The 15,328-nt window shown below is 45.6% G+C and overlaps 1 protein-coding gene and 1 long non-coding RNA gene across 6 annotated transcripts; one reads left to right on the forward strand and one right to left on the reverse strand.

Moving 5' to 3' along the window:
* The first annotated feature begins 1,105 nt into the window (after positions 1-1,105).
* On the forward strand, positions 1,106-13,133 carry LOC106020532 (uncharacterized). 4 transcript variants are annotated; one of them, XR_005269610.2, is made up of 4 exons: positions 1,106-1,284; positions 2,980-3,033; positions 10,460-10,589; positions 11,431-13,133. It is a non-coding gene; the product is annotated as an uncharacterized lncRNA (long non-coding RNA). The 4 variants fall into 4 exon arrangements; XR_005269611.2 differs by having other exon boundaries at positions 2,983-3,033; XR_003500755.3 differs by lacking the exon at positions 1,106-1,284 and adding an exon at positions 1,297-1,465.
* Positions 11,943-15,322, reverse strand: NME3 (NME/NM23 nucleoside diphosphate kinase 3). 2 transcript variants are annotated; one of them, XM_038187160.2, is made up of 5 exons: positions 15,171-15,322; positions 14,365-14,495; positions 14,190-14,291; positions 13,854-13,966; positions 11,943-13,071 (listed from the first exon to the last, which is right to left on the reverse strand). In XM_038187160.2, the coding sequence occupies exons 1-5, from the start codon at positions 15,214-15,216 to the stop codon at positions 12,954-12,956; spliced, it is 510 nt and encodes a 169-aa protein (XP_038043088.1). In that variant the 5' UTR covers positions 15,217-15,322; the 3' UTR covers positions 11,943-12,953. The 2 variants fall into 2 exon arrangements, with proteins under 2 accessions (XP_038043088.1, XP_038043091.1); XM_038187163.2 differs by lacking the exon at positions 11,943-13,071 and adding an exon at positions 13,101-13,783.
* Positions 15,323-15,328: the final 6 nt, after the last annotated feature.

Below are 15,328 nucleotides of genomic sequence, written 5' to 3' on the forward strand. Positions count from 1 at the left end.
CTGGTTTCTGCCCCGGCCGTCGCAGCCTCAGTAAGAAACCAACCACCCTGGGACTGAGCACAGAGCCACGGTGGGCCCAAAGTGCCCCAAAAGGAGCCCCAGGGCTGTGCTCCCTCACAGCGCTCCCACCTCTTCGGTGAGGAGCTGTGTGTGTGCACACACCCCATCCTGACGTGGGAGATGGCTGCAGGGATGCTGGGGCTGACAGAGCATTTCCCAACTGAATGCCAAGCTCAAGGCCCCCTCCATAACTTATCCAGGTGCTGCTCAGCCCCCCTGTGCTGGCACATGGGCACAAACCTGGGGACACAGCCTGCGGCCACTGCTCCCAGCCCTGATGGTGTCAGAGGCACCGGGAGGGCCGGGGTCCTGCGGGTGTGATGGGGGGAAAGGGTGGCTCTGTACAGATAACACTGCCCCAAAGCTGGGCTTGTGTCCAGTTCTGTAAGGAAGCTGGGGCACCTGAAAGCTTGTGTGGCTTAACAAGAATCCAAGTAAGATTGTCAGAGTGTCTGGGAACACTCAGAGAACAAAACTAACACAGATCGCATCTAGGTATTACCAGAAGAAAGAATTCCTTGTTTGAACAACTCCTTCGTTACACAATCACTCGTAGTTAGGTGGTGTTGCCATAGGCATCTATCTTAGGATGGTTGCTTTACAGAAGCAGCACTGAGAACTTGATTTGAAGGGCTCCAGCCACGTTTTATATCAGCTCTTTGTTGCTTCCAAGCAATGCGTGATACTTCTGTCCTTTGTAATTTGTAAAATAGCTATGGGTAATATTGCACAATAGCTAGCTTTGTACTGAATAGCTTTTCTTTCGTTAATATCTGAAAAATTGTAGGTGTTTGTGCAGCTAGAGTTTGAACATCAGGGGAAGAGCTTTCTGCTTCTCTTTTTTTTTTTTTTTTTTTTGCTGCTAATAATTAAATATTGCCAAGTAAAGTTTGTAGCAAGCTATCTGCGGACCTTCCACATTCAGGTGCTTCTGCTCATTCTAACTCTCCTTCTATTGTAGCCCTTTGTTTCTCCCCTTGGTTTTGTTTCTTCGTTCTGTTAATTTGAAACCTTGAAACAGCCTCTCCCAATCAGCTTGATCAGCTGTGTCATTTGGGTTGTTAAAGTAACCTGAAAGAAGTTACACCTGCACTGAAATTTCTGTATCCAGAAATTCAAGGCAGGTGAGTGTTAAAGCAAACCAGTCCACGCTGCTTGTGTCTCTTGCTGCCTCCAACATCAAGGTTATTGCGATCTGATAATACTGCCCGGGCATTTGTTTAGGTAAGGGCCTCTGCTTCGGTGCTGAAGCTGGATGGAGTTAGTAACGTGCAAATTGTTGGCAACAGACTGTAGATTTTGGTCCTTGGTGTTGTAGCTCTTTAAGTTGCATTCTGCTCCACCCCTGAGGTTGGAGGGGCTGTTAGAGCTGCTTGTGTTGGGCTGTGTGGGGACGTGCTCCGAGGTAGGTGGGTGTATGGTAATGCCTGGAATAGGTGAGCTGTGATAGTGGCCTGAAAGAAGCGTTGCTGGTCTCCACTTATGGCTTTGATTTGTGACTGAGAATTAAAGAGCTAAAATTTGTTTTGGAAGTCTGATGTGTTCATCTGGGGATGCCTTTATTTGCAGGTATAAGTGGGATATTTGGATACGTTTGCATAGCACCTAGCTTGGGGACAAGGTCTTGCAGTGGAGTTCATCTAAGTAACGTTGGTCGTCAGCTAATTAGTTCCCTTGTACCTGACCAGGCAGTCACGCGACCTGTCTGATATAAAAATAGGCAGAGCTAATTGCACTATATTAATGATTGACTTGCTTGGATTCTGTGTGTATGGGTGGGAGGACGTGCTGGAGGCATCCAGCTGTGGAATCAGCTGTTTCTCTTAACAGATGTAAGCGCTCTTCTTATCTCTGTTGTTCATGCACTTAGGCTTCACCGTATCTCATTTGTTCTCCTCTTACTGAAACTTCTTGGGTCAAAGGACAGCTACCTGAGCTTCCAAATGTTGCAAAAGGCCAGGCGTTGTTGATTCCCACTGTCTCAGGGAAGGAGTTTGGCAGCCTGGCTGTTTTATCGTGCTTGGTATGGACACGGCTCTGTTGTGTTACCAAATAGGTGTAACATCTGTGTGGCTACACCAGTGCTGGGTTATTTTGTTAGAGTTTTCCGGGAGAAAACAACTGAAGGAAGAAATAACTCATGTGAAAAGATGCTCTCATGACCAGATTTTGCCATCATTAAAACTATGTTATTTCAAAATCTGCTAGGCTGAATATAATTAATTTGTAATGAAAACTAATGTTTATCAGATTAATTCCAACTTTCTTACCTAATAGGACAGGAGCCTGGTCTAGTGACCGCTATCAGCTTACTAAGCTGATTTGAACCTGTGCTGCACTAGGTATCTCCAGAATATAGTTATTTTGTTTCGGAACTGGGGACCTTAAACCTAAAAAGATAAATGGTGTAAGCTGCAGAGCTGGTGTTCTCAAGTCCCCTGCCTATGCAGAAACTGCCGATGCCCTATGAGGAGAGATGCTCTTCAGAGATTACAGGAAGGACACCAAATTCTGTGTTAAACAGGCAATTTCATAGATCAAAACACTGGGGAGCACTGCGGGAGAGCTGGGGCAGAGGAGAACCAGCAATAAACCACAAAGGGAACACTGGCTAAAAATATTTATTACAAAGGTGCCACAAGCAGTAATCCTGCTTGTGGTTTGAGAGGCTGAAATGAATTGTTTATGCTGTAAGCACTTTAATAGTGTGGTTAATAAGCCTCTGCTCTCTATTGTGAGGGTATTTGCCCCCTTGTTCTCCATACTACAAAGGCAAATGTGAAGGTTGGAAGCCATGCAGAAGTGCAGGCAGATACCTTTTAGAAGTTACAGAGGTCATTGGTGTACTTGATGCATGTGAGTGCTGCCCGTCACGTTCTTTTTAAATGGTTTGATTTCATTTCTTTTTCTCCTCATCAGCAGACCTGGCAGAAGAGAGCAAGTCAGAAGATCTACGCGAAGATAAGTTCTGCAGTAAGGATTAATAAAATCCCTTCAGCCTGGGGGAGGGAGGGTTGGTAAGGGTATTGTTTTTCTGTTGTTTGTTTTTGCTATAATGTCTCACTGTATAGAGGGAATGTTTGCTTTCTAATGTAATTCCCCAAGGGGACAAGATTCCTGCTTTACATCTCAGTATGCCTGTAAGCCATCTCTTCCAGCTGAGAGACGAGCATTTGTGGGTCCGTGCAGTGACATTTGGCAGAGCAGACATCAGATACTTGAAGTTCCTTTAAGTTTACTCAGAATGAGCATGTGGGTAAGGAACACCATCTACCGCAAGGCGACTCATCTGTCCTGTGCTCTGAGCCCTTAGCTGTCTTAATGGTCCTCTGACAAGGCTAGGCTTCCCAAAATTTTACCCACTAGTAAGACTAGAGATTAGCAATCTACTATAATAGTAAAATTAAAATCTCAGCAACCAGTCTGTGGTTATAAATGCCGCTTGATTTTTAATGAAATAAGGTAGCACTAGCTTAGGATTGTGCAGTGATTGCTTTTACAGGATAAAATGCTGCGTCTGTACCTTTGCTGCTCCAGGACAAGTGTTCGTGTTACTCTTGGGATTTTGGTAGTGTGTAACTTTTTGAAAGACTGCAGAAATAAGAACAATATATTGCTTTATTTAGATATAAGTTCCCTGAAATGTAATTGTTGGCATTCTGCCCGAGATTAGATCCTCCTCTAATTGTACAGTGTATTTGGAGCTGGTTTGGTGTTGGTGTCTAGGTTTTCCCTTGTGTGCCAGATAATCTACCTTTTGTTGTTTCTGAAGAGGGGTAATCCATCACCAGGGTACTAGATTATTGAAGCTTTTCTTTGGGGCAGTCTGGAGAAGAGGGAGAAGATACAGAGGTTCACAGAGCTGGAAGAGAACAGGTTCTTTATAAATTGACAGCTTAAATTTTGTAATTTTCATAATGCTTATGTTACTGTAAATCAGCTCTTGTTTTCCAAGAGGAAACCTCTATGCCTTTAGCACTTAGTGCAGAAGATAATAACATAGTCTGATACGATAATGATTTCCTACTCCATTTTCAGCTGCCAGCTGAAATCGTGGGGCTGCAAAACTTACCCTGGAATAAACAAGTTCTGTTGATAGCTCCTGGTATGCATGGCGTGCCCCTCCCTGCTTGCTTACTACAAAGGCAAAGAAGACATGCAGCAATTTCTGTAGGCTCAGAGTAAGAATCATAGCGTCACAGAATGGTTTGTGTTGGAAGGGATGTTGAAGATCATCTCATTCCAGTCTTCCTGCCATGGGAGCCACTAGGCCAGGTTGCTCGAAGTTCTTTAGCTTGAGTGTATAATCCAGTCCCTAGGCAGGTATAAAGGATCAAGTGCCTTGAATATTCACAGAGCTAATAAATCATAATCACTTTAAATCATGTCTTGCTATATGAGACTTCTTATTTTCACTGGGGAGATATTAACGGGGTAGTTATCGACATGGAAAATTACACAGCAGAAGAGGTAACTTGTAGGGACTTGTGTGTTCGATTAGCCCAGGGCTGCTCATTCAGCTGCCCATCATCTACCTTTGGTTTCCTTTAAGCACTCTGTGACTGCTGGACTAAAGCTTTGCATGTTAATATATTACACTAGGAGATCTTAAATCAACTTAAACACATTCTAGCATTTAAATTGATAGAAAAGTTATATTCTTGTAAGTTTCCACACCGATATTTGTAGTGCTTTGATTAAATTACTTTCATTTTGTTTTAAAGATGCCATTGGGAATTGGGTCATTGGTCTATTACCTTGATAGACTTTAAATGGCACACTTCATATTTTGAAACTTCTGGTTTCAGAGTAAACTTTTTAAATGGGTAACACTTAATTCATTGTATAAAATAGATCTGCTGCTTACATTCAGTGTTTTGTTTTGTTTAAAGGAAAATTCTCCCCTTAGTTGGTCCTCATATCTGTAATGATATAGGCAGGCCAGAAGCTCTTGATCTATATATTTGATAACATTTACTATCCAGTACCCTCTTAAAATGCTCTGTTCTTTAGCATTTTTCCCCCTTTGTGGAACCATTAACCTTCTCTTCCTTTTTTTTGCACAAGATTTTTTTTTATGCTGTTTGTTTTGGGAGTGTTTGGGTTTTCTTCCTCTATGGTATCTTCTAGTAAGTACAGCTCATGGAATCAACACTGATTGAGTATTAGAAGTGCTCGTGTTGTCCCAGGACAGGAGATGGGAACAAGGGGTTGCTGTTTTCTGTTGAAATGTTTGTAGATATAAGGCCTACACATTCTCTTAAATTTAAGCTACTGTCATTTATCAGGCCAGCATAGATCATCATGTTTCTGAACTTTTTATTATAATAAAATACATGATTAATTAATCAGAGATAATTAAAAGTCCTTGTTTAAGAAGACAATGTTACCTGTGCTTTCATTTATAAATAAAAGCACGAGTTTCTCAGGCAAACCTTCAGTGACTGTGCTTCATATGCAATGGTGATGTCCACAGAGAAATCACTGAGATGCTTAAAATGATTTGCCCTGTAGTGTACTCTTACCAGTGCTGTCAGACACTATCAGGTCTTCAGCAGTTTCTCAGGGAAGTCAGAAGTGAGTACTCATTTTGTGTCAACAGGTTTCTAGACTTTGTCCCTAAAGAGCATGAAAAACAATGGGGAGCAAATATCTCAGCCCCTGTTGTGACTGATAAACTAGTGTTAGAACATTATGCAGAAGCGGGAGCCCAGCTTATGCTGTGGACAGTACCTGAGGCAATCCATGATCAGATCAAACTGCATTTAACCTCATCAAAGCAATCCATCGAGCTCTTGTGTACTCCACTAAAGAGGATCGTCAATTTAAAATCTCAGATGTGATTCAGTATTGCTCAAGGATGGGAAATCATCTACTTAGGGTTTTGGATTTAATTTTCTTCAACTGGAGTGAGGACTAATGGCTAGAAATCTCAAGGAAGAAGATTCATCTGTTCATGTGCCTCCTGCATGTGTTAGTTTGCTGAAGTTATGAAATAAAGTGAACTTGAGCCTTTTCTCTGGCTACATCACTACAGCATAAACAGGAGACAATATGCTGCAGCTCTGGGAGGTTAGCAGTAGTCTTTATTTGTTGTACAGCAAAAGAAAGTACTTGTTTCCTGTTAGCACGTTATGAAAATGTGCCAAAATATCAGTTGTCGGTATCTAGCTGTTCTGTACAGTGCATAGCAAAGAGCTGTATCAGAGGTGTTTGAAAAGTCGTCCCCGTTAAAATCAGTGCAATTGTGCATGGCTAAGATGAAAATGTTATCAAAGTTTAGGTTTCGTGTTATAAAGTATCTACAGTAGATGCGTGTGAAGTATCCTAACAAGCTGTTAATCTGTCATACAACTTTCAGAAGGCAAAATTGTAAGGTTGTTTAAATAGGATAGGGAACAAGGTTTTCCTGATTACAATTTTTTAAGGAACTGTCCTGTATTTATTAAAATCAGTACCAAGTAGTTTAATCTCAGGTTTTAATCAAAGCTGAAATCTATTTCTAAAAAGTTTATAAATATTTCACTGATGTGGATACATGTACTCTGGATTTGGAAGAAATATTGGTACTCCACGTTAGTTGTAATTCAGGTATTTCAGTTTGCTGATTCTTGCATTTGGGAAAGCAAAAATGGATTATTTTAGTGAACTGGAAGTAGAGTTGGTTAGTTTTGTGATTGAAATATTGAAATGCATCTTGCAAAACTTACTAGGTTGCTTTTGTAATGAAACTTATTAAAGTTGTCCCTAGCCATGTTAGCTTTAGCAATATTGTGACCTTATATTTCCTTCGATGAAGGGAAGTCATAATTCAAACTGTTTATTTTCTGACTTATGCATTTTTAGATGCTTTCATAGACTTTTTTTCAAAGGCAGTATCAGACTTTTGACTGCCACAATTTTCTTCATTGCTCTATAAAATTCAGTGCAGTTTTCAGACATCTTCTGAAAGTAGCCTACACAACAATGGGAAGAATTAAGGGGTGGAATGGAAAAATGTGGCTGGACTGGCAAGCTTATTTCTTAAAAATGTAGTCATTGACTTGAAGTTGTGCCAGTTCCAGTTCAATGGTCATTGCCTGGTTTTGAATTATAATGATTATTTTCTTCATAGTCTTAAACTTATCCTCGGAAAATCTTTTGTCTTTACTGCAGCCATTTTTGGTGTATTTTCAATACGCTTTTTTTCTACTTTTTCACTTGTTTTTAATTTGCAGTTAACTGGAGAGCGAGAAGCTCCATAATACACCAATAGATCCAACAATCTCAAACTTGTGTGGTGGTTGCTACTAAAAAAGAATTAGCACAGAACAGAACAACACCCTTACTGTTTTGTAGAAGTCAGTCAAATTAGAAAGGAAAAGGGGAGCCTCTCCTTAAAGGAGGTGTATGGGAAATTTCAAGCTTTGCCATTGATATGAATAATGTAATTGGCTTTGCTAATTTAAAACCCAATTACAATATTGTCTTAAGAAGTACTTGAAAGCATTCCAGTTCTCAGCAGTTGAGGCGCTGTTATCTGGAGATCCAGGCAGAGGATACTGCTGCAACGTGGTGCTAACTTTCCTAAAGTTACTTTACCAAGAGGGAAGGAGTTGTGTTGTAATGAGGAGATATAAATGAGTCTCAGTACCTGCGAGAAGTGGGTGGGACACAGCCCCTGGCCAGCTTGCTCTCTGCTACTGGAAATGAGACAGCTTTTGTCTGCTTTTACCGTTAACTCAGAGTTAAACTTTGCTCTTTATGTGGTTGCCAGAAGAGAAAACTTGTACAGAGGGACGGTTGGAGGAAGGTTAGGAAGGAGTGGGAGGAGGAGACGACAAAGGCTGGCTAGGAGTTCTCTGAAATTTCTTGGGCTCTTCTCCTTTGGCAAGTAAATACTCCCAGTTCGAGGCCTGCTGGCTTGCAGTAGCTTTAGACACAGTGTCAGGAGCTTTGCACCATTACGCTGAAGCACACTAATTCTGTTGATTTTGCAAGCAGTTAAGAGCTGGTCATGCTTTAGCAGCCTCGACAATGCCTGTTTGTTTTGCTATCATTATTTTTCTTGCAGCATTTAGAGCTTTAAGAAGCACAAGCAGCCAGACCTACTTGCACAGCCAGCAGATTTCTCCCAGCCAGTGTGTTCAAAAGTTCTGCCAGTCTGACTTCCATCCCCTAGCCACTGATTTCAGTGAGCTTGCTGAGGAGCATGCACTCACCAAATTAGTTAGTTTCTGGAGAAACTTCCAGAGGGAAAGATGACATGCAACCTTTAAATACGTCTGTGACTCTGAATGACAGAAAACAGCTATGAATTCATATGAATATACGATATGAAATGCGTGAATGATAGAAAAGGCAAAGAGTAAGGACAGAGAAGACAGTTTATAGGAAAAAAGGACAGAAAAGTTGTAACTCTGAGTATCTTGTAAGTTCTTCCATAAGATAGACATTTTAATTAACCCTCCCTAATATAAACATAAGTGGTTCCCAAAAAGTGATGGCAGAAAGGGGAAGCTGTTTCATAGTGGAGACTCCAGCAAGTACAGGATCGTAATGGTTTCCATACTGAAGTGACCATGAATTGTATGTTTCTACTTCCTGCACTTCATTCCCTCCTAAATAGAAATGTATTTTTTCTCCACAAGGGTATTACAGTAGAATTTCAATTAAAGATAAGTTTCCCTGTGTCTCCCAGGTAGAGAATGACAGGAAAAAAAAATGTTAACAGAGCTACGTCGACTCTGCAGTGTTCTGGTATCCCACTGTTACTTTGCAGATCCTGAAGATGTGCTCACAACCTTAAAGAGAAATGTAATTTTGGAGTTCCAACATGTGGTTCAAAAAAAGAGTTAATTTTTAGCCATAATTTAACACTATCTGAATTAAATGTATGGCTGTCCAAGCTAATGCTCGTTGTATGTTTATGAACTTCTCTGAACTTCAACCAAAATTTGTTTTATTTTTCTGTAGTAAAGTAGGAAGGATGAGTCATCTGTCTTAACAGTGTGTCTGCCTTGAGTTTCAAATCCTTTTAATGCACCTGGTATAAAAAAAAAAAAAAGCCATGGTCTGTGCTAGTAAATGTCAAGTTCTATGCATTGTCCAGTCTGTTGATACAGGAATGACTAAAGGTTTTCTGGAAGCATTTCAGTAACTGTTTTTGTTGCTTTGACCTTTGCACGTAATGCCATAATTGTACAAATCAGTTTCACAGGCCTGTTGCATCTTATAGGGCTCAGCTGCCTTTGCAGACTCTGCAGCATCAGTGGGGGTATGCTCCCTGGCTTTAACCCGGCACTGAGGGAGCATTGACAGAGATGTTCCTGCAGTGGACTAACTTGTTGCCTGCTGTCACTGGTGTGTTTCAGTGGAAAACTAAAGGGGGAGATGCAGTAAATGAAAGCTTATTCACGTATGGGCATTAATGGTTGCAGTCTGCTGGGACACAGGTGTGCTTTGAAGCTGGAGTCAGCTGGTAGATCATGTTAACATGTGGTTTGAGGAACCAGAGGCTAGAACCTGATCTTTCAGCTCTCACTGCTCTTAGAGTCTGGTGTGTTTTTAAAATGGTCTAATGTTGGTGATAGCAGGCCCTCTAGAGGGTGATTTGATCATAGAAAGGGATGCAAAATCAGAACCAGAAGTCCAGTGCAGTGCTCGAGAGGATTAAGAATCACTTTCATGAAGCTGTTTTAAGCTGCTGTGAGCCCATATTGTCATCAGAAAGGGTGGTTCTGCCTTGTCATCTTTGCACTGGCACTAACGTTGACCTAGGTGACCCTACAGCTGCACGTATTACTTACTATGTATGAACAGTATGTATGAACTCCTGCAGTTTGTGCATATTACCTTTCATTTGTGTACTGAGGTTCAGAAGAGTTGTAATATCCTTTCTGAATATATTAGTATATCATAGTATATCATTCAGCAACAGAGTGAGTTACACAGAAGGTCCGGCTGCACTGAATGTTGTAGAGGCATTCTCACTGGGAACAGTGGTGCCTTCAGAGAAAAATGTAGTAAATTTATACCCAAATAAGTGCAGTAGGAATTACCTCACCAGGCAGAGTTGCTAATGAAAAACTCTTATCTTTACTCTTGCGAACATACCTCTCATTCACCATTGTCTGGATGCTGCTGTGAACTAGGCTCAATTTGGATCCTGGTGTACACAGAAGTGAGCTTTTCTCCACTGCTCAATAAGATAAGTTTTCTTGTCCAGATAGATGTGTTTGGCCTGTGCAAGTAATTGATGAATTATTTTACAATCGAATAACTCTGAGCAGGCAGCAAAAAGGGAAAAAATAAAAGGTGGAAGATAGAAAATATCTTGACCTGTTCTTTTTTTTTTTTTTTTTTTTTTTTCTCGTTTTGCTTGGTGATTCAAATCAAACTGTGCTTTGTTTCTTTCCAGGCTCCTTACATTCACTGTGTCGTGGATGTAGAAAATCACTGATCTATCTTTTTTTGCCATTTACGTTCTTCTTCTGTCAATTGCACACCTACTGCACCCCTCCTGTTTGCAGCGTGGCATCTCCAAAAAGGTAGGCTCAAATACTCGGATCTTTGCACTTTGCTTGCTTCTTCTGTCTTTGAATGGCTGGTAATTTTTTCTAATCCTGTCATTATTGCTAATGCTGGGGCAAGAGAAGCAAGGCAGCAATTACAGCATCAGATTGCTGCATAACATCTACTGAATACACTCTTGCAAAGTTAGTTCAAAGCACCTGCAGAGTCCTAAGATCAGGGGCGAATGGGCAAAGCTGGTCAACACAGCATTTTTGTCCAGCAGTACAAGTCTGTATTTTCCAGGACAGAAAAGTCTGATGTTAATGATGGGATTTAAGTTATCTCTGCACTGGAAGAAAATTGTGTGGGTGTTTTTTTGTTGTTGTTGTTGTTTTTTTTTTTTTTTTTTTAAAAAAAGGGCAACTTCCTCAAAGTTATAAGGTACTGTTCCATGTCCAAGCCTGGTATGTGCTGTTGCAGTTCACGTAAGGCATGCTCAATTATTTCCTACTTTGCAAGCTTTCCGCAACTAATTGGAAAGATGTTGGACTGAACCCAATTTGGCACATTCCTACAAGTGACTTGTCTCAATTTATACTACATTGTATTTACTTTTATGTGGGTAGTTTTTTCAGAGGCAAGATGACTTTTTGCTTGTGTGTCAGGAAGGTCAGAGTTACTCAGCCATACAGCATTAGTGGTTAATTCAGTCATTCTTCAAGTCTTGGCCTCCAAAGGCATTTCTTAAAGAACAAAAACTAGTGGATTGTAACACCTGATAAGCAGAGAAGGAATAAAGACTGCCCTGTGATTAGTACCACAGACAGATGGGTCTAAATTAATGCTTTTGAGACAATCTTTTTGGCCTTGTTGCAGATGTCATTGGTTAACTTCAGTGAGAGATGCACACAAAGACTTCTGTTGGAAGCACTTTTTGATGAGAGGAAGTGGCACCATATGTGTTTTTTAGAGTCCTAATTAGGGTTAGGCTTAGTGTTCCAGTTAGGGTTACATTTAGGGTTGTTTGGAAAGAGAGAAGGTGCGGAGTCCTCTCACCTGCTGCCTGACTGCAGCCATCATCGCAGGGTCTCCATCCCATCAGGTACCAGAGCAGCTGTTTGTCCTGCTCCAGAGGTGTTTAACTCCATCACACAGGTTAATTCCAGCACCTTAACTCAATCACCTTCCTAAATGATTTCAGTACCTTGACAAACCGTGGCTGCTTCCCCATCAGCTGTTCCACCTGTGCATCTCCAGGGCGCAGAATTGCCCCTAGCAGCATGTTTCATGAAGCTGTGTGGCACAGGGAACAAGCTCACATCCATGCTGGCACCAGCCTAGAGCCTCCCCCTCCAAGTCCCCTGGGAAACAACGAGTGGAAGAGATGATGGGATTCTCCAGAGTTTATTATTTAAAAAAAAAAAAAAAAAGCACAATATGTGGATGACTTAAGGGAACAAACAATCTCTAAGATGTTTAGAGCTGCAAACAACTGCTTGGAGAAGGCCCTGAAGGCAGGAGGAGCTCTGCCAGAAGTGCTGCAGTCAGGCAGCTGAGCAGAGCTGAGCTCAGAACATCTCAGTCCGCACGCAGCAAAGCCCCGGGAGCCTCAATCCTTCAGGTTTCACCACGGCTGTTCCGCAGCACAACACACCAACAGTGTCCCTGCCCTTACGCTCTGGAAGGAGGCTCGAGGGGCTCAGAGCACAAAGAAACAGGCAGTGGTGTGAAAATCAAAAGGAACAGAGAGAAAAGATGGGACAGAGGAACACATTCATGTGGGAGGCTCTGAGGCTGTCCTGCAGCAGGTCCTAACATCGCCTCTTGATGCTCACAGGAGCCTGGCTGAGTCCTCGGAGCCTCTTCCTCCTCCAGAGGCCACTCGCACCCTGCAGGCAGGGGACACATGAAGTGAGGAGGGTCACCAAGCTGGGTCAGCAGCCCCTGCACTGATCCCACGGCAGCTCAGTTCTTTAAAACCCTTTGGTGAGGAATCTCGCAGATGCAGGTGAGGACAGGGATCACATCACCCCACAGTGACCAGCACACCTCTCCCCATGGCCAGAAGCGTGCATCCTGCGCCAGGCAAGGACAGGAACAGGGCCCAGCTTCTGCCTTCCATCAGAAAATCACCTTGAGCCTGGGGTTTTAGGATGCCATAGCAAGCAGAGCAGCTACACTAACTACTTAGTGCAGCAGACAGGAGGAAAAAAAAAAAATAGGTGCTATTGCAGTCAGCTGGAGTACTGAGTTCCAGTCAGAGCAGCTCCCGGAACCCTCCACACACACACAAGAGAAACCCCCACAGCGACACCACAGCAGAGCCCCCAGCCAGCCCCAGGGCCAGAAGGAAACGCAGAAACATCAAGGAAGACCCCTGCTTCCCTCGGGCTCCCTCATCACTCGTAGATCCAGCGCTCGGCCGCGTCCTCCCAGCACGTCAGCTCCTCGGGGCGGAACCAGAGCGAGATCTCCTGCCGGGCACTCTCCACCGAGTCGCTGCCGTGAATCACATTCCTGTGAGGGAAGAGAAAGGGCTCAGGCAGCACCATGCAGACAGAGGCTGGGGAGGGGAGCTGCAGGGGGGAAGGTTTCACCCTGACCAATTTCACCCAGCCTGCTGAGCCGCTCACGCCACACAGTGCTCCCTGCCACCCCGCAGCCCTCCTCCTTCCAGCTCCGCGGCTGCTCGTGAGGTGGGTCAGGCCACCTATGTGGAGGAGCTGCCAGTTTCCGGCAGTTCTCTCTTCTGTAATAAATTATTTATGTGCTGCAAGTGGCTGTCGGTCTGGGGTTCACCTTGTTTTTACGTTAGCAACTGAAATTCTGCCTCCAGGTTTCCCCTTTGTTTCAGGGGGATAGGTCCTGTGAAGCAGGTTTGGAATCGGACACTGGGGAGCAGGAACCTAACAGGAGAGTGAGATAAAAACTTCATCTACCATAGGCCAGGCTCAGCTGCAGCCACCAGATGTCACCACTGGTGACTTTCCGGTGATGAAAACATGCCTGCAAAAACCCTGCTCAGCTTTGGGTTCAGACTCGGGTGCCTGGTGGAGCTGAGTGCCCTCAGGGTTGCCCTGCTCCTCTGGGAGATGACCAAAAGTGCTTTTCCCTTCCTCTTCGCAGCCTGACAGTCCCGGGTGCTGGAGCAAACCCCTCCTCATGCAGACAGACGAGGCCTCAGGAAGCACGAAGGACCCAAACCCAAACTCCTCCCTTCGGCGGTGACCTGAGCACGGAAGGGGGAGCGCTGTCCCGGAGTGCACCAAAACACCCCGGGCACAAGAAGCCAGGCTCACCTCCCAACATCAACGCAGAAGTCTCCTCGGATGGTGCCGGGCAGGGATTCAGCCGGGTTAGTCTCCCCGATCATCATTCGAGCCATCTTGACCACATCCAGGCCCTGCCAGACCTACGTGACAGCACACGGTCACCTCGCGCAGCTCCCCTGGCACCTCCGACCACCCACTCCCGAAATCTGCCATCTGATCCCCGAGGGGACAGCCCACCGGGGGTCTCTCAGCGAGCTGCTTTCCCAAATCACTTCTTGAGACCACCGGCGTTGCCTTGTGGGTTCAGTTCGCCGCAGAGGACACCCCATCAGGGTCGGCACAGCTCTGTCCGCCAGCACTCACCATCGCGACCACGGGCCCCGAGCTCATGTACTTCACCAGCCGCCCGTAGAAGGGTCGGTCCCGCAGGGCCACGTAGTGCTCCTTCAGCAGCTCCTCCGAGGCCTGGGCACGGGGAGCCCACGGTCAGCACCCAGGGTGAGCGGGGCACACCACGGGGCACCGGGGCAGCGCTCACCTGCAGCAGCTTCAGCCCCAGCAGCCTGAAGCCCTTCCTCTCAAAGCGCCGGATGATTTCCCCGACCAGCTGCCGCTGGACGCCGTCCGGCTTGATGGCCACGAAGGTGCGCTCCGTGACACCGGGACGGGCTGCGGGGGGCCGGGGGGTCAGCTGGGACCGGGACTGGGACCGGGACCCGACCCCTTCCCCTCCCCTCGCCCTTCCCTTCACCATCCTCTTCCCTTCCCTTTCCCTCACCACCCCCTTCCCCCTACCTTCACCCTTCCCCTCCTCACTCTCTTTCTTTCCCCTTTCTCCTCCCCTCCCTCTCCTCATCCCCCTGGTCCCCATCCCTGTTGCCGTCCCAGTCCCCGTCCCAGGTCCCCGTCCCTGTCCCTGTCCTTGTCCTGGCGTCCCGCTCCCAGTCTCCATCCCCCGGTCACCGTCCCCGTCCCATCCCGGTCCCCGTTCCGGTCCCTGTCCCTGTCCTCGCCCTGGCATCCCGGTCCCCATCCCATCCCGGTCCTCGTCCTAGCCCCGTCCCCGGTCCCCATCCTGGTCCCAGTCCCCATCCCCCGGTCCTGGTCACCGTCCCCGTGCCCCGGTCCCGTCCCCGTCCCCGGTCCCCGTTCCCCGGTCCTGGTCCCCATCCCGGTCCCCGTCCCCCGGTCCCCGTCCCCCTGTCCCCGTCCCCCTGTCCCCGTCCCCCCGTCCCTATCCCGATCCCCGTCTCCCTGTCCCAGTCCCCGTCTCCCTCCCAGTCCCATCCGGTCCCGGTCCCCATCCCCGTCCCGGTGCCGTTCCCACCCCATCCCGGTGCCCACCGCCGTGCAGGAGGCTGGCGAACAGTGCGAGCAGCAGGCAGATCATGGCGCCGGCTCCGCTCCCCGCCGCCCCCCTCCCGGGGCCGGTCCCGCCCCCGTGCTGCGGCTGCGGGATTTTTTTTTTATTTTTTTTTTTATTTTTTTTTATTTTTTTTTTT

This window comes from Anas platyrhynchos, chromosome 15 (assembly GCF_047663525.1).
Source record: "Anas platyrhynchos isolate ZD024472 breed Pekin duck chromosome 15, IASCAAS_PekinDuck_T2T, whole genome shotgun sequence".
In the NCBI taxonomy this organism is placed as follows: Eukaryota; Metazoa; Chordata; class Aves; order Anseriformes; family Anatidae; genus Anas; species Anas platyrhynchos.

What these genes read in the sequence shown, in the direction of transcription:
- NME3 (XM_038187160.2), bottom strand. Translation starts at nt 15,216, where the DNA reads ATGATCTGCCTGCTGCTCGCACTGTTCGCCAGCCTCCTGCACGGCG. An exon ending in TGGGGCTGAAGCTGCTGCAG is followed by an intron (nt 14,292 to 14,364) that starts GTGAGCGCTGCC and finishes CCCCGTGCCCAG; the next exon opens with GCCTCGGAGGAGCTGCTGAA. An exon ending in TTCTGCGTTGATGTTGGGAG is followed by an intron (nt 13,072 to 13,853) that starts GTGAGCCTGGCT and finishes CTTCCCTCACAG; the next exon opens with GAATGTGATTCACGGCAGCG.